At 47.4% G+C, this 23,396-nt stretch overlaps 1 protein-coding gene and 1 long non-coding RNA gene across 3 annotated transcripts; one reads left to right on the top strand and one right to left on the bottom strand.

The window, feature by feature from the left end:
• Positions 1-1,348: 1,348 nt before the first annotated feature.
• Positions 1,349-9,192, top strand: Dusp26 (dual specificity phosphatase 26). Of its 2 annotated transcripts, none has more exons than XM_006253232.5 (4): positions 1,349-1,712; positions 4,070-4,365; positions 6,005-6,219; positions 8,351-9,192. In XM_006253232.5, exons 2-4 carry the CDS (start codon positions 4,145-4,147, stop codon positions 8,548-8,550), a joined length of 636 nt encoding a protein of 211 aa, XP_006253294.1. In that variant the 5' UTR covers positions 1,349-1,712; positions 4,070-4,144; the 3' UTR covers positions 8,551-9,192. The 2 variants fall into 2 exon arrangements, with proteins under 2 accessions (XP_006253294.1, NP_001012352.1); NM_001012352.1 differs by lacking the exon at positions 1,349-1,712 and adding an exon at positions 1,921-2,178 and having other exon boundaries at positions 8,351-9,185.
• Positions 8,554-16,429, bottom strand: LOC134482403 (uncharacterized). Its single transcript, XR_010058443.1, has 2 exons — positions 12,742-16,429; positions 8,554-11,361 (listed from the first exon to the last, which is right to left on the bottom strand). It is a non-coding gene; the product is annotated as an uncharacterized LOC134482403 (long non-coding RNA).
• Positions 16,430-23,396: the final 6,967 nt, after the last annotated feature.

The raw sequence follows: 23,396 nt of genomic DNA, 5'->3' as shown, positions 1-23,396 counted from the left end.
ACTTCCCATGAGGCCAAAAAGTCTGATCCTACTGAATGCTTGGGTTACATGTATGCCTGTCAAATAGTCTACTACAGGAGCTGGATTCAGAGATCATTTGGGTTTTGTTTTGTTTTGTTTTGTTTTGTTTTAGGCAAGATCTCATGTAGCTCGGGATGATGTCAAAATCACAGTGTGACTGAGGCTAGCCTTGAACTCCTGATCTTCTTCTAGTCCCCCCTCTGCCAAACAAAGCGCCCTTTCACAACGTCTTCCATGGTAACTGTTGAAAGGTTTTCCTCGCACTAATAATAAAAAATCTCAGACTTCTTAGGTCAATTATTTCAGACAACAAGGAATTCATCTCTAGGTAAAGTGCCCTGCCCAAAAGGAACAAGGAGAGGTGGGGGAAGTTGGAATAGAAGTCTGCTTCTTCATAGAAGAAATGGCCAGTGGGTAAACTGACTGCTGGGCCAGGCAGCAGCCTATGGAGGTGCCTGACAATCAACACTGGGGTAGTTCGTATGCCGGCTCATGATGCTTCTTGGTCCCTAGACTACAACTTCATCTATTCTCAGAGCTCAGGTGGTCCCAGCTCCCAATCTCAACCATAGTCGACACCACCTTCATATCCTAACTACTCTGCCTCTGCTTACCTGTCTGCTTCCTTCCTTCCTGACGGTAGCTTGGACTCTACCTGCTTCTCAACATCTGATCATAGTCATTCAGATTCCCCATCCTGGGACGCTCCCTGCAGTGCGCTGGGTGGTTTTGTGTCAGCTTGACACAGGCTAAAGTCATCAGAGAGGAGGGAATCTCAATTGAGAAAATGCCTCCACAAGATCAGGGTGTCGACAAGCCTGTAGGGCATTGTCTTAATGATTGATGGGGGAAGGTCCAGCCTATTATGGGTGAAGCCATCCCTGGGCTGGTGGTCCTGGGTTCTAAAAGAAAGCAGGCTGAACAAGCCGTGAGAAGCAAGTCAGTAAGCAGCACCCCTCCATGGCCTCTGTATCAGCTCCTGCCTCCAGGTTCCTGCCCTGTTTGCGTTTCCGTCCTGACTTCCTTCTATGATGATCAGTGATATGCAAGTGTAAGCCAAATAAACCCTTTCCTTCCCAACTTTTCTTTTCTTTTTTTTTTCTTTTTTTTTTTTTTCGGAGCTGGGGACGGAACCCAGGGCCTTGCGCTTGCTAGGTAAGCGCTCTACCACTGAGCTAAATCCCCAGCCTTCTTTTTTTGGTCACAATGTTTCATCACAGCAATAGAAACCCTAACAAAGACAAGCAATGGAAGAGACACTTAGGAAAGGCTACACCAACCTTGACTCTTGACTCTGAATACTTAACGATTTGACGCTGACCGTAGAGAAGCAGATGATGGCTGATACCGCTAAACCACAGCATATAAGAAATAAACGAAGATTAATTTCTTAAGGCGTGGGGGGAGTGTACGGCTGAAAATGCAGAAATGACTTTCTGAATGATACGCAAGGTACGCAAGGTGCATACTCCCCTTGTATGGGAAGCACGGTTGGAAGAGTCATAACACGAACTTCAGGGTCTCACTACCATCCTCTGAAGCTCAGCCCTTTCAATACCTAGCTGGTGACTTGGGCTTAGCCTGTCTATATTTTAATATCATCCCTTCGTAAAATGCAGATGAAGACGCCTGTCTTACACATCTCTGATGAAAATGAAACTCTCTAAGCCAGGTGAAGTGCCTAGCATGTGGTAAGTGCTATTAACAGGGAGGGTGGCTGAGGATTGTTCTCTAGAGTGTAGAAAAGACTGGAGCAGGCCGTCTGTAATTCATTAATTCTGTCTGGGAAGAGCGAGCGGTGTGAAGACCCTGTCTGGAAAGGTTTGCAACAAGGCTTTGCCATTGGTCTGCGGGGCAGCAAGCCCTGGCGTGCACGCGAGGCGGGGCTGCGGGCCTGCGCGGGGCTGTAAACAGGGGCGGGCTGTGTCGCTGCGGTGTGGCGGCTCCCACCGCTGCGTGACACGGTGTCCCTGGATGTCACCAGCGCGCACACCGAAAGGAACCTGCTTCGATGTACGTGTCATGGCTTAAAAATAGCTGGGATCCACCTGCGCGCCGGGGCGGCGGCGCAGCGGCGGGGGCCGTGAAGGAGCCATGGGCACCGGACTGCGGGAGCCCGCAGGCCAACTCGGGATCTGAGACCCTTGCGACCAGGAGGTAGAGACGTGCGGGGACGGGGACAGGAGTCGGGGCTGGGCAGGAGCACAGGGGCATCGCCGCGCGCCTTGCTGCGCCCTGCTTCCCCGCTGCGCCAGGCTGTCTGGTTGGCACAGGGCTAAGGCGACAGCCACGAACCTGTTACTACCGCGACAGCAGACGGAGGGAGGGGGGCAGCGGCCAGGGCCTCTGGTGGCGGGTTAATGGGATTGGAAAAGACCCAGGTGTGTATTCCAGTCTGAGCTGGACTCCTCTACACCAGGAAGGACAGTTCTGAGGACAGTGGCTACCTGCTACTGCCCTCCTGCCAGCCCTGTGCCTTTCACCATCACTTAGGCAGCAGAATCTATTCTGAGAGAGGGTGTTGGGGGCGGGGGGAAAGCGTGGGTCTTTGAGCCCCAGGAGTAGAGGTAGGTGCTCAGGGGTGATAGTGATGTTGATGGCCGTGCTGGATTTTTGGGCTTCTTCTAAACAAACCATTGGAACCCTATCTGTCCCCGAACTCCTGAGTTATAGGCTCATCCTTTATTAGCTGTGATCCCACTGCCCCTGTTTGTGGTGTGTTCTGAGAGACTGGTGTCTTCTGACCCTTAGAGAAGAGAAAGCTAGGCCAGGCTGGGAGTGTATGATAGGATCACTGCGTGGCCGTGGGCCAAGATGGCTCCTTATTGCTGGACATTAAGTTGAGGCCCCTAAGGCTGACAGCAGCACAGGGAATGGGAGGTGGGAGGAGGGTTGTTGCAGGTTAACCCACCTAATGTGCATATCCATAGCAGAAAGTGGCAATGGCCATCTTCCATAGTTGTCTCACTGCCCAAATGTCCTACGGCAAGCCTCAAAGGCAGTCTGTTCCGGCTGTGAGGCTCAAAGCAGGAGCCCACCTTCCCAAGTTCCTGCTCTCCACAGGTACTCTAAGACACGCCTGCTAGGCCCCTCATGGCTGCTGCTGCTCCTGGCACTGTGCAGGAACAATTGATTGATCGCAACAGCAACAAAGGTGGCAATTCTGAACTTCCCAAAGGCCCCTGGACCTGCAGGATTCCCCCCATCCCGTCCCCACCCCCCCACCCCCACTTTCTCCCCTTGCTTTTCCCACTTCTGCCCCGCCCCCACCAGACACAGACACAAAGCTCCAAGCCTGCTTTGACTCAGAATTCTCTCCCTAGGGATGAGGTGTAGTCAAAGGAGGGGCTCCTCCTACTCACGGGCTTGTGTGCACAGATTCAAGCGTCCACCAGCTCTCCCTTTCAGCAAGCATTTTCCCAAACTCATTCCTTTGGCTCGTCCCTCGCTCTCACCCTCCCAACCTCCCAATACCCTTCGCCCTGACAGGCTTATCTTTGAGACTGTGTGGGGCAGGGCAGGCATGGGTTAAAATGCTTCATCTCTCTCTGTCACCCAGGAGGCATATCTCACGGTCCCAGCTGCTGGGATCGTCTTGATGATTCTCTCTGGATGGCTTTACAGTGGTTTCCATCCCCGTCCGTGCTCCCTAGACTCTCTGCCTATAACCCCAGGCAGATGAGCCGCAGATTTGGGCTGACAAGTGTCCAGGCAGTGTAGATGCACCGGCCCATCCAGTGTGTATATGTCTGTGTGTTTCTGTGTTTGTTGGCAGTCAGGGTGGGGCAATGGAGAAGAAGCCCAGCAGCTGGGCAGCTAGCTCCTTCTTCCCGTAAACAAGGACATGTGACTCCCACCTCCTTGTACAGCAGAGCCAGAGCTTAGCGGAGGGGCCCACAGAAGCTTGAGAACGGAGGCAATTGAGCTCCTGGGCTAGCCTTGCCTTCTCTCAGCTAAGGATCTACTCCCCAGGAGACAGACCTATGCGGAGGGAAGGAAACGGCTGTTCTGGACTCACTAGGTATGCCTGACACCCTTTTGCTTCCAGCAACAGCCACCTGGTGACAAAGCCCATCACTGCTGAAACCACTCCGCGTTGGCCGCAGATCCCGCCACCTTGAAGATGTGCCCCGGTAACTGGCTGTGGGCTTCCATGACTTTTATGGCCCGCTTCTCCCGAAGCAGCTCAAGGTCCCCTGTTCGTACCCGAGGGAGCCTGGAGGAGATGCCCAGTGTTCACCATCCCTTCCTCAATGTCTTTGAGTTGGAAAGGCTCCTCTACACGGGCAAGACAGCCTGCAACCATGCTGACGAGGTCTGGCCAGGCCTCTACCTCGGAGACCAGTAAGTAATGGGTGGCCGGGACGGTGCCTGAATGTGCATGTGTATACAAGGAGAAAAGAGGAGGGTGGCAGGCAGACACGGACTTACCTTATTGATTCCTGGCTGAAGATTAAAGGGAAGAGATACGTAGACAAACAGTAGAATCTTGAGGGTTTGAGGATTTGGAGGGAATTATTAAAATACTCAACTCTTGACAGAGAAACTCTGTTTAGGAAGTACCATTACTCGTTCAGAAAAAATTGCATATTGTGCCCCAATGCTACAGACCAGGCACATTGTTCTGAGCTTCCAGCTATTGTGCCATGGCTTTGAGGGAAAGGTAGCCACTCCAACAGAAACAGTAGGCAGGCAGAAAGCTGAAAGGGAGACCAAGCAAAGCCACCACAGTTAAGGGTCATGAAGAGAGAGTCATCAAATGCAGAACATTCCTTTCTTGTCTCTACTATGTGAGGTTTCTTTTGTTGTTGGGGTTTTTTTTGTTGTTGTTGTTTTGTTTTGGTTTTTTTTTGGCACATGCATATTTTACTATCTTCACCACAGCTTTGTGAAAAAGGAGGTCACTCTCCCTGGGCCATAGGAGCTTGGAAAAGTTGTGACAGGATCAAGGTCTGTATGACCTGTATGGCTAGAAGCAGAAGTGCCAGGAGTTTTCATGTTGGGCCTTTCTAGACAGGGAGTTTTCATTGGATGTTGTGTCTGTGCTAATGTCTGCCATCTTGCCGGAGGGGTACCAACCACTAAGCTGCTAGAAGGCCAGAGGAATGAAGGTGACTATAGATTAAAGTAAGGGCCTCAGAGAAACTAGGAAGCAAACAGAAGAGGTTCTAGGTGTCTAGGGGAAGATAAAGCAATAGAGGTCTGGGGAATGATTGTCAGACCCATATAATTTACAGATTAACACACGCGCGCGCGCGCACACACACACACACACACACACACACACACATATGGAAACTTTTTGCTTGCAGGTATGTCTACACACAAAAGGAAGGCATTGGATTCCGTGGGACTACATGTTATAGATGGTTGTGGAAGCTAGGAATTGAACTCAAGACCTCTGGAAAATTATCTAGTTCTCTTAACCACCGAGCTATCTCCCCAGACCCTGAATTCATTTATTGTTTCTGGGGACTGGATCCAGGGTGCTGCAGAGGCTAAAGACACACCCTACCATGAAATTACAGCCAGAGCAAATGCACAAAGTCTGAGTAGAGCAGGCTTAACAAAGCCCCTGATGCACACCTCCCTCCACGGTACCCCAGGCCGGTCCTCTGAGGACTTCTCCCTGTTTGAACACCCTGGAGACAGGAAAAATCACTTTCTTGAAGTGCTCTAGCCTCTGGTCACCTAGAGCTCTCTCCTGAATGCCCACTTCCTCATGTGAAATTGAAACCAGGTTTTCTGAATCTTGAATCCTTTGATCCTAGTCCTGCCCTTTAGAACCCTACAGACCAAGGAAAATACCACTTCCCAGTATTTGATTACAGCCATTTCCACCCAGATCTGAGTCACTAGCCATCTTCCTCTCTGCATAGCATTAACAAAGTACAGCTGAGCTGTGCAGCCAACAGCAGCACCTAGGCAAGTTTCCTGGTACCTGGGGCTTCTCTACTCCCCTTCTAACTTCTGTTTAACACAGGGACATGGCCAACAACCGCCGTGAGCTTCGTCGCCTGGGCATCACCCACGTCCTCAACGCCTCCCACAGCAGGTGGCGAGGCACCCCCGAGGCCTACGAGGGACTGGGCATCCGCTACCTGGGTGTTGAAGCCCACGACTCGCCAGCCTTTGACATGAGCGTCCACTTTCAAACCGCTGCGGACTTTATCCATCGGGCACTGAGCCAGCCAGGAGGTAGGAGAGGAAGCAGAAAGAGGAAAGAACGGGTGGGTGTGGTGTTTAGAAGCCCCAGGGGTTCAAGGATGGAGCAAGAGTTTAACGATAAGACAAAATGCACAGGACCTAGCACCAAGGAAAGAAAAACATACTCTCAACTCTCTTTTTCAAGATAGTATGTTAAGAAATGATGAGAGCATCCTTTAGTGCCATCCATCCAGGGTGAGCTGCTTCTAGATGCTGAGGTTACAAGTGTCGGAACCTTAATACTCCTTTTTAAAAAATATTTCCATGTTTTCCTGTCATTTTTAACCTTAAATGTGGCTCTTAAATTCTTAGTTGTCCAGGAAAAACTGTTGGCGCCCTGTACTGCTGAGTTCTGCATCCCTGGATTCAACCAACAACAGACTGAAAATATTTGGGGACAGAAGTACATACAGAATGTTTAGACTTCTTTATTTTCTATCATTATTCTGTAGACAGTATAACATGACACCTATTTACAGAGAATTTGCATTTTACCAGTGGGCATAAGTCATCTAGAGATGGCCAAAGGTGACCGAGAGGGCCGTGTAGGTTTTATACAAACATTATATCATTTTCTATGTGGGAATTGAGCATCCGTGTGTGTGGGTAATGGGGAGGTTGTCCTGGAATCCACTTGGAATATCAAGAAACAATTATATATGTAGATAAAAATAGAGTCAGTAGTTGGGGGAAACAGCAAGATAGTAGGGTGTGATGCCATGAGGCCCGTGGTCCCAGCTACTCGTTGTTGTAAAAATAAAAATAAAAATAAAGTATAGGTGTCTTTTACCTCATTAGGTCTGCACCACAGTGCACCAGATATCTTGGCGGAAACACATCCCAGCCGCACACTTTCCTACACTCAAACCCTCACATAAAAGAACACACAACACAATAATCTTTGACCCAATTTATAAGCTATAATTGCCCACTTAAACATACAAAGCCCGGTACCATCCATCCCTTAGGAACATTAATAAAAACCTGTAAATACACAGAGCAGAATCTTAACATCACCTGCCATGGCTTCTCCCCCTCTCTCCCGCCCTGTCTCCTCCTCTTCCTTCAAACTTCTCTCCCACCCATCCTTCCTTCTCCTCCAATGACAGGCCTCCTTCTATTCTGTACCTGCCCCTCACCTGTACTTTACAAATTCAATGGAGAGGTGGTTCTGGTGAAGTCACTTGAGTTCTGAGTACTTGACTGGGCAGCTGTCCTTAGGGTAGTGGAATTAGCATCAAAATACAGATAACTTCAGGGCAAACCACAGCACCAGAGACTAAGGCAAGCAGCCCTGTTTGAACCCAAGCCTGAACTGAGCCTGAGCAACGTATCAAGACTCAGTCTCAAATACCACAATCATCCAAACAATGAAAGAAGCGTTAAGAAAGGTCTGAGAGGATGGCTCAGATTATAAAACACTTATCAGGCAAGGGTACTGTCTCCTAGCACTGGGGAGGCAAAGGCAAGAGACTTCAGAATACCCTCTCCATTCTACTCTTCCCAGGCCTCTCCACTTTGCTAGGTACCCTCATTATTTGTTGTGAAGTCCTGGGGACCCAGCTCAAGATCTCACTCACCCTAAATGCATGATCTGCTATGGAGTGTGTGTGTGTGTGTGTGTGTTTGCACATATATGTGCCATGCTGTATCTGCGGTAGTCAGAGGACAATTTTGTGGAGTCAGGTCTCTCCTACTTTTACATGGGTTCTGAGGATGAAACTCAGGTTATGGGCTGGTGAGATGGCTCAGTGGTTAAGAGCACAGACTGCTCTTCCAGAGGTCCTGAGTTCAAATCCCAGCAACCACATGGTGGCTCACAACCATCTGTAATGAGATCTGATGCCCTCTTCTGGTGTGTCTGAAGAGAGCAACAGTGTAGTTATATATAATAAATAAATCTTTAAAAAAACAAAAACAAAACTCAGGTTGTTAGGCTTGTATGGAAAATGCCTTTACCCACTGAGCCATCCCACCAGCCCAGGATCTACATTTTCTGCACCACTCTTCCTTAGCTGTATGCCACGGCTTACAGCCAAGCGGGCTGTGCTGACTTCTCCCCAGCCTCTCCCAGGCCTCCACACCTCAGTCTCTCAGATGCCTCTGTCTTTCCTCTCCACAGGGAAGATCCTGGTGCACTGTGCGGTGGGAGTGAGCAGATCTGCCACCCTGGTGCTGGCCTACCTCATGCTGTACCACCACTTCACCCTCGTGGAGGCCATCAAGAAAGTCAAGGACCACCGAGGCATCATCCCCAACAGGGGCTTCTTGAGACAGCTCCTAGCCCTGGACCGTAGGCTGCGTCAGGGTCTAGAAGCATGAGCTGAAGGGGATCAGGCCAGGTCCCTGAGTGGTTTCCTGACTCCCAGCTGGGAAGAGAAAACCTGGGAGGCAGGTAGTAGAAAGGCCATACCACCCATCCTCCCCCAGTGGCAGGAGAGTGAAGAGTCCCAAGACCGCTGTGGCTCTTTGTGGATGGGGATGGAGGGCCAGGTTGGGCAATGTGGTCGGTGGGGGCTGCTGACCAGGAAGCAGTGGGGCTCTAAGTAGAGGATGGCTCGATGATTAGGATATCCCCGCGTTCCAGCAGGGTACGCCCAAATGACTCAGAATCTCTTCCCCTCATTGTGTTCAAGTGTCCCCCTCTCTCGCTTTTCCAAACAAAACGACCACTGCCCTGAAGTACCTGAGCAGTGGGGATGTCAGGGACCCAGCAACACGGATGTGAAGGAAGATTGTACAGGTTGCAGAAAACAACACAGTCAGTTGGTGATGGTGTGGTGTGAAAGTTACCAATCCAGAGGGAGAAACCTACCCCCCTGTGCAACTGCAGGAAGAGGAGGTGTGTGACAGGACACCCTACCGGAGCTGCTTGGGGTCTAATGACTTGGAGTCTTTAGGTGGTCATATTCTCACTGAAAACCATGCGTCTGGAGTAAAAATAAAGAAGTGAAAAAGAAGAAAGCGTCTTGGCGTCATTAACAGTTTGACTCCTCTCTTCCGGGAACCCCAGGCTCACTCTCTAGCTCCCCAACCCTCCAATTCTTACACAGCATTATGAAAGCTTGAGCTGCTATTTCCAAGTTATCCACAAGGGGGCAGCAGAGGACCGAAATCTTGACGTCTGCGGCTATTTGGAGGTACCATAATGGTACTTTTTAATCTTCCAAGGATAGGTCTCTCTGTCCCCTCAGGATAATGAAGAAACAGAATATTAATCTTAAATCAAGATCACTCCTAAGTGTCTTACTTTAGGCGCCAAAATATTTAGGAACAGTTGCTTTCTCTTCAAATCCTTCCAGATTTCCCCTCAGAGGAATATAACATTAGTACTGTAGACAACCAAGATCTCAACTTCGAGGTAGCCACCGCAACTGTAGCGAAAAAGTAAACTGTGTTCTCTTTTATTCTGATAATATCTGTCAGAATGGAAAAAATGGGACAGAGGGGGAGATAGTAAAAAATACAGGGGGAGATAGGGGGCCAACAAGATAGGTGCATGCTGTAACATGCCAACAACTACACACACACACACACACACACACACACACACACACACACCCATACAGGCTCACACACACACAGAGACTCTCACAAATGTATGAACTAGACATTTTCAAGTCACTTGTATATGAAAGTATGTAGCCACTGCAGAGCGTAGAGGTTGGAAGTGACTCTCACTTCCGGCAGAAAAGTGTGGTTTCTAGAGTTTATATGAATAAAGAGCATGTTCCAAGATTATCTTCCAGAGTGAATTCTATATGATTAGTGTCCTAGTGTCCCAGTTAATGTCCTGGCATCACTTCTGTGTCTTACTTCACCAAAAGCCGGGAGGCACCTTCACAGGTTGCACCTCTACTGTTGGAGAGGTGCATATGTCTCTCTCACCTTCTCCATGCAGTACCAAGCTCTCGCTTGAACATCTTGGCTGATGGGAACCAACACAGCATCCCACATCCACTCGCCATCTCTAAGTACTGTTTACAGACAGTGGCTCTGGTTACTTCCACAGGATGAGTGTGGTCATTTCATAGGTAAGATTTAGCATCTGAATGGCCATGGGCTCTAGCCCCATCTTTTATTAAACTTACTCCATCTCTTGAGACCAATAGAGTGTTCTCTGGTTTGAACCTAGCTCACATGGTTCTCTTCTAACCTGGTCCTTTCCGACCAAGACCTGTTTGTTCCCAACCTTCTGCATCTGTCATATTTCCACTTACCCCATAGACCTTTCCAGTACTGGCATCGCCCTTATTTGTGAGAATTCTCACCTCAGAATGTCCAGATCCCGCCTCTCCAGGAGACCTGTGAGATGAGGGGAAAGCGGGTTCATCTGCTGAGATTTCAAAGTGGTCTCCTCTGACACCCATTTATCAAAGGGACAGAGAGAAGCCGTCAGCAGCAATGCTGATTCTAATCAAAATGGATTGGTCCCCTACTAGCGCCATGAGCCAACGCCAGGTATGGTAGGGCACTCGTGTGTAATCCTTGTACTTGGGGAATGGAGTCAGGGGCGTTAAGACATCGAGGCAGGGCATCACTACACAGAACTTGTCACAATCAATTTTTAAAAAGTGTCAAAAAAATTAAATGTAATTAAAAAATAATGGATGGTGATATGGCTAAGTGGTAGAACACTTGTCTAAAATTTTTTTTTGAAGAGAGCCTCTATTTAATCCCCATCAGCACAGATGATGATGGTGATGATGATGATGACTATGACTAGGATGATGATGACGATGACTATAAATAATTCAAGCTCATAGACGGACCCACTGTGGCTATGATTCCAGCAGCATAGTGTGCAATACAATGGTCGTCTCTCTTCAAAGTCTAAACTGCATATTACTAGTAACATGTTCCAGTGGCCACCGGCATATTTGTTCAGTCTGACTGTGACCTGTGTTTCTTTTCACGATGAGTAACTTGAGAATTTGACTCTCACTTCTGAAGAGTGCATTTCCAGATTATCTTCCAGAATGGATTATATATTGTTACTAATGTTCTAGTTTTCTTTCTGTTGCTTTGATGAAACATCTTGACAAGAGACTATTAGGGACAAGGATGCCTATTGGCCATTCCAGATCACAGCCTATTTCCTGGGCAAGACAGGAACTTAAAGCAGCATGTCCACTGTCAAAAGCAGAGAGGGAAAAAATATATAGATTGTTGTTTGTTTGCTCTAGTTCTCAACCCAAGCTTTCTCTACTCTTCAACAGCTCAGGGCCCAGCATAGGGAATGATGCCTCTCATAATGGACTGGGTCTCCCTGTCAATGAAAAGACACTCACCCCACCCCACCCCCAACCCCAGACTTGTCCACAGGCCAATCTAGTCTAAATAATTCCCCATTAGTAACTCAACTTCAGCTTGTGCCAAAACCCTTTTGAGAGTTCATTGTCTGATGTTTTTTTTTTACTCCAAGTAATTTGGCTAATTATCATATAATTCCTTATTAAGACGCTCTTCTGAGATGAGTGTAGGTTGTGTCAAATAGGCAGGTGAAACTAACCAACAACGCAGAGCTGGAGAGATGGCTCAGCAGTTAAGGATATATTGTTCTAGCATATGACATGAGTTTGGTTCCCATCACCTACAACAGGCAATTGACAATTATATGTAAGTCGAGATGTAAATTATATGTAAGTCTAGATGAAAGAGATCTGACATCACTCTAACCTCCTCCAGCATGTGAACACATACAGACACACACGTACCCATAAATAAATATTCTTTTGAAAAGTAACCAGTATAGTTCTTAAGGACGAAGCATACATCTGTGTTTACAGATACTAACCCTTGTGAAGTAAATGCTGGTGCCATTGTTTGGTCACAGGGAAGCTGAGGTGAGCTTGTATGCCCAAGGTTACGCAATAGAAAAACAGAAAAGCTATAGTTTAAATCTGGGTTCTCTGGTGCTAGGCTCTCTGGGTTTCTCAACCTTGTGGGGCACGACCCCTTTAGAGTCAAATGACTTTTTCACAGGGGGTCACCTAAGACCATCAGAAAACACAGAAGTTTGCATCATTATTCATATCACTGGCAAAATTACAGTTATAAAGTAGCAATGAAAATGATTTTATGGAACTGTATTAAGGGTAGCAGCAGTAGGGAGCTTGAGAACTACCGCTCTGGAGTCTTTGCGTTCAACACCTCATATCGCCATGCTTGACCTTTAGTCCACATCTGGTCTCCTGACATGCTTGCACGTGTGCCTGCATGAGTGTGTGTGTGTGTGTGTGTGTGTGTGTGTGTGTGTGTGTGTGTGTGTGTGTGTGTGTTCAGATGTAAGAGGAAGATTTGCTACGGACCAACTGCCTCGGCGTTTATGAGTCAGCAACCCCCTCTTACTGACTTGGTTCTGTCTGATGTCGGGGTTACGTGAAGGAGCTCCGTGTCTTTTCTAAAAATTACAACTCTCTGGTTTCAAAGGGGACAAGAGGAGCCCACAACCTAACTGTCACACAGCGCCATCCTCCAAGCCATTTACGTGACACCTGATCTGGCTCCTACCTACAGAAACAGGTTCAAAACCCAGTTTCCTCTGCCCTCTCCTCGAGCAGTTGGATGTTCGGACTTCAGACAACGGTGTTAGACGCGGCAGCCCGTGCCTTCAGCTCACTGAGCTACAGCCCTCTGGAACACTCTGACTCCAGTCCGTTTCGTCATCCGCTCCTTCTCTTGTGTCCAGCCTCCTCCTGTGAAGTATTGACTCAAGCCCTTGAAGCTGCCCTCGGGAGACTTAGCTATCTCTGGGGAAGGGGAGGAATGTTTGCCCAATCCTTCACCCCTGTAACTAATCCCAGCTGGGAGGTGCCACCGACAGCACAGCTCAGAGTAAACTGCTGCTTGGGAGCCCAAGGAGGCAGATGCGTCTGGAACAAGATCGGTAGCTAGCTACCTTACAATTATGCTGGCCTCAGGAGGGCTCCAAGCGCTGCACCCATGGGTCCCTGCTAGAAACAGGTCCAATGAGATTTGTCAGACACGAGGTTCTTGAAGCTGTAAAACAATTCATGTGTATTGATTAATCTATCAAGACCGTGGTAACTTAACAGCATTGATAAGAAACTGATATAAGCCTTTGGACTCACTATGAAGACCTTTCCCCATATATCGCCCACACTCAAAAATGACAGCACTGCTATATATACACAGTGGGATTTTTCCGGCCATAAACAAAAATGAAGGTGTAACATTTGTTGGAAAATAAATAGAGCTAGAAACCAACCCCCCTTCCCCACAATGAAATAAGCCAGACTGGGAAAGACCCGAGGAGGGGACTTACCACACCTTTTTAGCTAAAGCAACATGATGCCAATCTGCCCTTGAAATATTTGTATTTACACCCACAGACAAATGCTACACCCAGTCTTCAGTGGGCTTCACAATGAACTCATGGCTGCTCAAGGTACTGGGAATAAGTGGCAGCTCAGTGGTTAGCCCCCAAAGGGGGCACCTGTACCTACTCCTCTAAGGTTAGAGGACATTGAGGAAGAGTGGGCAGGAAGAACGTAAGAGACAGTGAGTCAGGAAAAGGGATACAAAATGCTAGGACCATACCCATCTCTGCTTAACTACTGGGTGCTGGTGGGTTCTGGGTTAGATACAATCATTGTTTTTGCTTACACACCACAGGGTGAGCCCTCAAGGCTCCGTTGAGTAGACCAGGAGGTACCTAGCACAGAGACACACACGTGACAAAGGGACTTTAAGGAGAAAGGTGCATTCACAGAGTGGGAGTGAGAGAAACCAGAATGTATCATACACATACATGAAAGTGCCAAGGAAGAAAACTAACAGACACTGACTACATATGTTTAAAAAGTGCTAGCTAGGTGTGGCGATGGATGTGTGTGATGCCGGTATCTTGAAGGCTGACATAGAAAGACCTTGAATTAAAGGCAGCTTGTCCTGTGTGGAGAGACCTTGGCTCAAAAACAAAAGCCAGGGGCTGGAGAGATGGCTTGGCTGTTAAGAGCATTGGCTGCTCTTCCCGAGGACCTGGGTACAATTTCTCAGAACCCCCTTGTATCCAACCATTTGTAATTCCAGCCCCAGGGGATCGAATGCCCTCTTCTGACCTCCTTGGGTACCAGACACGCACACGATGCAGGCACACGTGTGCAAGCAAAACATCCCTAACATAAAGTAATAACGGAAATAAATAAACAGGTGTAGGAAAGTAGCAAGGTGGAGATACAGAAACACAGGATAAGAACAAGCTGGGCGCTGGGGACACACTTCTTCCATCCCAGCGCTCTGGAGGAAGAGCTGATCTGCAGAATGAGTTCCCAGAGAGCCAAGGCTACACAGAGAAGCCTCGTCTTAAAAAAAAACCAAACAAAAGCAAAAACAACAAAACTTCACCAGGCAAAGACAGAAGGAGGGAAGAACCAGAGATGGAGGAGCATGGAGTCCAACAGCCGGGGTGTTTTATTTATTGCCTTATAATTCAGTGACTAGCGTTTCATAACATCTGGCCTTCCAGTTCTGTTAAACAGTTTGAAGAAGTTAAGCCCCTCTTTGCTCGTGACAGCTATGTGAGACTCGGCTGTTCCACAGAGAGCTCTCCTGCTACATTCTCCCCCTTTACCAGCTTAAGGTCATCTGTTTAGCTCATGACTTTAATCCCAGTGCTCAGGATTAATCCGAGATGTGGGAGGCAAACAGGTCTCCGTGAGGTCAAGGCCAAATTGGGTTGCATAATGACTTCCAGGAGAGCCAGGGCTACATAGAGGAAGCCTGTCTCATAAACAACAACGACAGAACAGAAGGTTTTAAACCAGGTAGAGTGGAGCACGCCTTCAATCCCAGCACTCCGGAGGCAGAGGCAGGAGGATCTCTGAGTTCAAGGCCAGGCAGGGACACACATAGAAACCCTCTGTCTTTAAAAAAAAAAAAAAAAAAAAAAAAGTCTAATTCTTGGTCACTCTGGTTTGCTCTTAGGGAAGTCAGTACCATGCCATAAAGACCTGTGGAGAGGCCACACAGTAAGGAGCTAGGCTTGTCTCTCGGACGGCAGCCTGAGAGGGAGCTTGAATGGCTGTTGCTGACTGTTGTGGTGACCACCGAGCTGGCTGTCACCTCCTGAGAGATCCTGAGGCTGTCAAGGAGGCGTGCTCTGCAGATGATGACCCATGGAAATCAGGAGACAATAACCAGTAGTTTTTGAGGCAGAGTCTTACAATCCAGTTATGGCCTCCATTAAAGACATATGGTACCATGCTCAGCACTTAAAATTTATCTATCTATCTATCTATCTATCTATCTATCTATCTATCTATCTATCTCTATTTTTGTCATTATTGTGTTGTGGATGGGGCCAGGAGGTCAGAAGACAAATAGTGCAGTCAGTAGTCTCCTTCTACCTTAGGGTTCCAGGGATCAAATTCAGGATGACAGGCTTGGCCACAAGGGCCCTTATTCACTGACCCATCTCACCAGCTTCAAGTATTTGTTTTAAGTCACTGAACTTTGGAGTCATTTTCTACTTAGCAATAACTAAATAATACAGCCACCGTAGCACAGACACATGGAATTGTTAGGGAGCTCAGACAACGCGTTTCATTTTTGCGTCAGAGATATCTCAAAGAAGATGGCACGGCGGTGGTCTTGCTTCATGAAGCCGTCTGGAGAAACAGATCCCTTGTTCCTCGGCTGTGGCCTCAGTCTTTCCCTTTTTCTTACACATATCCTTTTTTGTTGTTGTTGTTTAGTGCAATCGATCCTTGCCAGTCACATGACCTGTGTTCCAACCCAAGGGACAGGAACCCAAAAGAGAAGGGACAGCCTTTTCCTTTTCCTTACTTCCATCTACCTTCTGCTGGTGTAAACTTTCACCCATGGTTACCTTTCTCTTCAAGATGACATGGAGTATGTCCTGGAGCTAGACAATGGTGTGTGTGGTTTCAGCTCAGGGCCATTCCTTAATACAAGGAAGAGGGGGCAATAGATGCTGGAGGCACCTGACAATGCTCACACTTGAGCCCCGGCTTTGTTTTTTTTATTTGTTCTTCCACCCTCCCACCTTCCATTCCTCCATGCATCCATGCATCCATCCATCCCTCCCTTCTTTTCTTCCTTCCTCCTGACTCTATTTTATTGACTTCATATAGACCAGGATGGCCTGGAACTCCTGATCTTCTTGCCTTCACCTGCCAAGTATTGGGATAACATACATGGTGTTTTTTAAACAGAAAGAGAGAGAGAGAGAGAGAGAGAGAGAGAGAGAGAGAGATTGTGTGTGTCTCTTTCTGTATGTGTTTCTGTGTGTGTGTGTGTGTGTGTGTGTGTGTGTGTGTGTCTGTGTCTGTGTCTGTGTCTTAGGAGTTGGTTGTCTGTTGAATATCTAAGATCACCAGGCCCATGTGCATAGGACTCTGCCCACTATGCCATCTTGCCTGCGCCACATCTGGCTTTTATGTAGTAGTATCCCTTTACCTCCTTGTCACTTATTTCTTCTTATTCTAAAATAAAGGGCTGGATGCAGTCACTATTTGCAAGCTCATCCTTAGCACAGAATCTTGTGTTTGGCAATGAATGGTGAAGGCTGATACACTTCGGTGGTAATGTGTGTCCTCAGCACACACGGGCTCCAATCTCTTGTGATAAAAAGACCAACACCAAACCTGCACGTGTGAGACAAAAATGGAACTGTTTCTTTGACTCACAGTGGGCTACCTTACCTGTTCTCCCAGGAAAAGCTATTTGAAATACTAGGGCTCAGGGAATGGGGGGCAGCTTCCTGCTAACACACTTGCCTCTCACCTGCCTGTTCCTGGGTTTGCTCCCTGACCCAACAAAGGGAAACAAAATCACTGACTTACCATCTGTGCACATCTCCTCTCTCTTCAAAACATACATCATCGAAGTGGGTAAGTAAGCAAGAGGCTAATGTCTCCATGGCATATAAGCTGAAACATTGTTTTCTTCTGAATCCCAGGTCCCATGAATAGAAAACAGAACAGATATTGGAGCTGGAGAGAGAGAGAGAGAGCACATCAGTTAAGATCTCTTGCTGCTTTAGAAAAGGACCCAGGTTCAATTCCCAGCTCTTAAAGCAGGTTGTTCACAAGAGGTACTCTTTTATGGCCTCCACACGTGGATACATGTTTACACACACACACACACACACACACACACACACACACACACACCCAAAATAATAAAAATGTCTTGAAAAGGAGTAGATGTATTTACCCACAGATTACCCTACCTCATCTGACGGCACAAACTTCCGGCCATGGAGTTTATCTCCACGAATTAGAACTGTCACATGCTTTAGCGAGTGGGACCGTACATCTTTGCAGTCAGATATGTAAGGATCGTGAACCAATGTTGATTCCAGATGGTTGTTTTCTTGTACTGTCTCTCTTTTTTTTTTAAATGCTGCCAGCTGAGAGGGGAGCAAAATGTTTACAAATATGTTTTAAAACGGTGGCCAAACTTTTGGTGGAATCCGTAATAAAACCTCGTGTCTCCCGCGTACATCTGAAAAGGGAAGAGAAAAAGGTAGCCGGAAAGAAAAAGGGAAGGGGGTGGGGAGTCATTGACCTTGGCATTCTCCTGGCTTCTCTCCTGCTGTGGTAGTTTTGAGGTTGGGATTATTCACCTGTGTGAACCAAACCGAGCCTCTTGTGGCTTGGCAGCTGGGAGGCTTTTGTGCCAGGTAGGTATTACCGAATAGAAATGGAATGAGTCCCTGCCTGTGTGTCCAGCTCCCAGTCACTTCCTCTTATTCCTTAGGTGACAAATCTTGGCACATACCTGTCTTTAACTCTAATAAAAGGAGGTTTCCATCTCTCTATGGCATAAGGGTCAACTGCCTGGCCCTCGGGTGACTGACGTGCGATGATGGTCAATGTCCTTACACCTCTAGTGGGACCCTCCTTGCCCGGACTTAGCCGTTCTAGAATCAAACTGCCCTCTCTCTCCAGGTTAATGCTTTCCTTTACCCTCTGGATACTCCCTCTGCAGGTTATGGTCAGTCATTAGTCTCATCTGTGATTAGGAACTCCGACTTTTTCAAGGTAATGGGCTGAGACTGCGGACTCACCTAGCTTTGACCCAGCCTGTGGGTAAACACTAGCAGTCGAGGAGGATCTCCGGTTATAGACAGGGAGAAAGTTACCTGCTGGAGGCTTCTGGCTTGCTGTCTGCAAAACAGCAGGCTGGTCTGTGAGCTGAGAAACCCTCCGCGCTTCCCCGCTTCCCCGATACGCGGCTGGGCTGCTCTCCAAGCTTTGTGCCGGAGAATCTCACAGGGCCAGCCACTTTCTCCCAGTTGGCTCCAGATGCTGACTGGGAATTTGCTTGGAGATTTGCCTGTGAAATCAGAGGCGAAACCTCCGGGTATGCAGCAAAGGCTACCAACCTCTACCCACAAAGCAAGAAACAGCAAGGGTAGACTGGCATTAGGAGAAAATTGGGAAAGGTCGGCTTTTTAGGATCAAGGGACCAGGGATCTCTTAGTTCTGGGTAAGACATTAGACCATTAGTAGGATGGTTTATATCCCAGAGGCTGTAGGCAAACGATCTTGCTGTTGTTGCTGCTAACGATGATGATTTAGGTTTTTTTTTTTTTTTTTTTGGTGTGTATGTGTATCTGTGTGTGTGTGTGTGTGTGTGTGTTTTAGTAGGTTCATTGTTTTTGTTTGGAAATGGTCTTTCAGTGTAGTACCTGACCATCCTAGAACTCACTATTTTGACCAAACTGTCTTTCAAATCTATCGTATCTATCGTATCCTTTGCTACATGAAAGCTTCCCAGTTTGATTTAATCCATAGGTGTGGTTTTCCTTCTGTGCTCTTCGGAATTTTATCTAAAGTAACCCCCTCCTCCACCAATGTCTTCGAGTATTTCCCTGTTTTCCGATAGTTGGATTATAGTTCTAGGATTTTTGTTACGTTGTGTTGTGGGGATTTTGTTCTGTTGTTTGGTTTTGTTTGGTTTTGCCCACAGGGGTCCCACCCAATAGCCCAGGCTGGATTTAAGGTGTGAGTTACCACACACAGTTTTGGATTTCAGACTTAATAATTAGATCTTTGCTTCATGTTGGGTCGCTTTGGGGGTTGGTGATGAGGAAAGCTAGAGACTCATCCTTCTGCATGCACGTTTTCCAACACCGTTTATTGACTGCCTCTTCTTCACTACTTGTTCTTGGCACTTCTGTCAGAAGCCGGTTGGCGAGTGAGCACAGGTCAATTTCTAAGGAACCAAACTATGAAAATGTCCAAGACCAAAGCGTTTCCATTACAAACTCCCATCTAAGGCACTGAACCGTTGCCACATTGAAGGGATAAGGGGGGCAACTTGTCTCAGGAGAACTTGCAGGAAGCTTGAAATGGCAAGCATAAAGTATAAATTATAACCCAGGTGGCTGTGTGGTTCACGGCTTTAATCCTATCACTCAGGATGCCAAGGCAAACAGATCTCTGAGCTGGAGGCCAGCTTGCTCTACAGAGTGAGTTCTAGGACAGCCAGAGTTCCATACAGAAACCCAGTGTGGGAAAAAGAAAAGAACAAAAGTGTAAATTATAGAACAGGTGGTCTCCACTGCAGCACAGTTCTTGTGAGTTGGACCTGGGGTATTTGCCACTCAGCTACATCCGCTGTCTGCAGGAGAACCTCCAATGTCCCAGCTTTCTCCTTGTTTTCCCACCCAGGCTCGTTTCAGCCTGAAGGGGAATAGGTTGCTATGGAATTTGTCCCTTCCTGTCACCTCCCCTTCAAAGGCTCTTCCTTTTTCACGACATAATGAAAATAAGATCCCCACCTGACCTGGACAAGAAATCCAATCACCCACTCTCTAGGAAACGCTGTGCACACTAGGAGTTTGTTTTTCAATCAGAATTACTTTTTTTTTCCCTTTGAAGTTTTAGGTCACAGCAAAACAGACAGGAAGTATCAGAAAATTTCCACACACTTCCTGCCTCCACTCATGCACAACATCCCCCCCTTACCAATACCCCCCACCCAAATGATAGATGTGCTATAACTGTTTAATTTACATAGATGTGGTGGGCCCCAGTCTTAATCCCAACTCAGGAGACAGAAGTAGATGGATCTCTGGGAGGTCAAGGCCAGCCCGACTTACAGAGCAAGTTCCAGGCCATCCAGAGGTGACGGCAGAAAAAGAATTGGAGGGGGGTTGGGGGCTTAGCTCAGTGATAGAGCGCTTACCTAGGAAGTGCAAGGCCCTGGGTTCGGTCCCCAGCTCCGGAAAAAAAAAAAAAAAGAATTGGAGGCCCACTTGGGTTTACATAGCCCTAACACACAAACGTGCATGTGCCAACTTATAGGTTGATGTCATTATGCAGGTGAAGGCAGGTACACGGTAATGAAGCCTGTCATTGGACAAGAAGGAAGGATGGGCAGGAGAAAAGTTTTAAGCAGAGGAGACCGGATCGAGGAGGAGGGAGCTGAGAGAACATGTCAGGGGATGTAAGATTCCTCTCTACACATATTACAGGTTGTTATGACTATTCTTAGGGGAAGAATGTGTACAGGGTTTTGTGTTATCTAAATGGGCAAATTCTATCTTATCAGTTGGATCAGAGGATATTGTGTGATGTGGTCTTTCATGTGGTGACTGAATTGAGTTCAAGAGAGTGTATGGTGGCCCGATACACCGGGTCCATCACAAAATTGGGATGTGTATGCCTGGAGTGACGGAAGCCAGCCAAGAGAGCTGTGAGTGAGGGCAGAGTGGCCTGACAGGGTGGTGTGCTGGAATGGCTCTCAGACAGCAGGTCAGAAAGTAGATTGGGGCAGCGTGGAGCCACTGATAAATTAGTGCTAGTTCCCCACCCAGAACTAGGGAGAGAGCAAGATCACCAGGGTACACTGGGAACCCATTCAGCCGCTTTTTTATTATTACCACAACACCAACTCACTTTCACACACACACACATAGCCACACACTCTCTTTCTCTTCTCCCCTCTTGTACACACATACAAACACACATCTACACCCTCTCATATACATAATTTTTCATATATATGCACACATATGAACACACAGATACTTGCACACTTTCTGTCTGTGTGTATGTGTGTGTCACACGAGCACACAGACACAGAGAAAAAAGTCAGTCAAAATAGAAGACACTGAGACGACTCAGGGAGTATGAGTTCGCTAGCTGCCAAGCTTCACAAACTGAGTTTGAGCCCAAGGACTCAAATGTTCAAAGGAGAGAAGTGATGTCCACAAGTGGTCCCCTGACTTCCAACTCTCATGCAGTGGCATGAATGGCATCCCCTCAGTTAAAAAAAGAAAAATAGAAAAACTGAGAGCTTCCAGGCCGGTGACTAACACTCAGGGAACGCAAGCATTCAGAAGGCAGGCAAACGGTACACAGAGCCACAAGCACCAAAACCCAGGAAAAGTTAAGCCAGTATCAAATCAGAGTACTAATTTCTCTTCACTACCGCAGGATTAGTGGAACAAGGCACATCAGAAGTAGGTGGATCTCTGTGAGTTCAAGGCCTGCCTGAGTATTCTGGAACACTTCTTAAAAACAATCTCTGGGGGTTGGGGATTTAGCTCAGTGGTAGAGAGCTTGCCTAGGAAGCGCAAGGCCCTGGGTTCGGTCCCCAGCTCCGAAAAAAAAAAAAAAAAAATCTCTGGGCTCAAGTTTGTAAATGTCACATTTCTCTCATTTGAGCGATTGGGGGCGGGGCTCTGAAAGGGGGCAGGGCTTAGGAGGATCCGGAGAAGGCCTTTAGAAACCCTTTGCAGTGATCCCATTAAGACAGCCAGGTTGTGGTGTGGTGTCACCGCCTTTAATCCCAGCTCTCAGGAGGTAGAGGGAGTCAAACCTCTGTGTTTGAGGTTAGCCTGGCTACATAGCTAAACCTTGTCTCAAAAAAAATAAAATAAAATAAAATAAAATAAAATAAAATAAAGTCAAACCAAAACCAAACAAACAAAAAAAATCCAGAAATTTTATTTGTACATGACAAACCCAACCAAATTGACGGACTACAGTGAGCCTTCCATATTGTCAAGTTACACAAATATTAGGGGGGGTTCGACTTGCTGTTAAGGGAGGTACAGCTTATGTGCAAACACCACAGTTGCTGTCCCCAAAGGCCTTCTGGATTTGGAGACTATCTGACCATCCCCAGAGATATGAAGACTGCATTTGTTCCAGCAGCCCTGAGATGCTGGTCGGGATATTTGATACTTTAACGACTGTACTTTGAAATGGCAAAGCATTCACTCGCATGCATTAGCTTACTTAGGGGCCAGAAACTCCGTTCCAGCAGATCAATAGTGGCATAAATACTGTCAAAGGAAGAGCAGGCCATTTTGCTTGCTTATTTGTGGGTCTTCTCACACACGTGGCTGTGGCTCCTTGTACCGGGGTACTTTGAATGATACTCTACACACTTGATAATTCTTTCTTTTAAGTGGAAAGATAAACAAAAGTATACGTAAACAAGCTGCGTTTGGTGGCAGAACCTTTAATCCCAGCACTCTGAAGGCAGAAGAGGGTAGATCTCTTGAGTAGAGATAGCTTTCCGCTCACCAAATACATACTAAACCTATAAAATAAACTATGCAATGTCGTGCAAAATAACTAATGCTACACGGAGAAGTGAGATTTTTTTTTTCTTTCTTCATCCCCTGTTCTTTCAACACAGAAGCAAGACCCCTGCCCCGGGCACTGACAAAATCAGTTTCTGACTTTTAATCACAACCTAGAAGATTGGAATCCTGGCAAGGGATGGCCTTCAGGTTTAGGCCTTACATTCTTGTTTGTAAAAGAAGGCTCTGTCCTGAAGTGAGGTGAGAACAATAGCTCTTTGAAGATCCGAGTTTTGGGTTTCTTCTGCTTTGCCCTCTGGCCTCAGTTCCCTCCTGTCGCGGTGGGTCTGGACCACGCCATGCATAACCAGGTCTAAAGGCAAAGGACCAATGGAACCAACCCCCAGGACAGGCTTCTATAAAGCTATAGAAATTCGAGACAGGCGCGGATGTGTAGGCGGAAAACAAAAGTGGCACTAATCCTCTTGTCCTTCCCCCACCCTAACCCTCCCCGCCCGGGTCCTGGGAGGCGGCGATCTCCACCCTCCTGCGGGCGTGGCCCCTCACACTTCTCTGTAGACTAGGGAGTCCCCTGGTCTGGCTAGAAGGCGGGGTAGGTGTCTACCCAGCAAAA

Source organism: Rattus norvegicus, chromosome 16 (genome assembly GCF_036323735.1).
Source record: "Rattus norvegicus strain BN/NHsdMcwi chromosome 16, GRCr8, whole genome shotgun sequence".
NCBI lineage: Eukaryota > Metazoa > Chordata > Mammalia > Rodentia > Muridae > Rattus > Rattus norvegicus.
This window is presented reverse-complemented; position numbering and strand designations above follow the sequence as displayed.

Excerpts from the sequence above, each read along its gene's own strand:
- Dusp26 (XM_006253232.5), top strand. The coding sequence starts at position 4,145 with ATGTGCCCCGGTAACTGGCTGTGGGCTTCCATGACTTTTATGGCCCGC. Across the intron at positions 4,366-6,004 it reads GGCCTCTACCTCGGAGACCA|GGACATGGCCAACAACCGCC; the intron begins GTAAGTAATGGG and ends TGTTTAACACAG. Across the intron at positions 6,220-8,350 it reads GGCACTGAGCCAGCCAGGAG|GGAAGATCCTGGTGCACTGT; the intron begins GTAGGAGAGGAA and ends TCCTCTCCACAG.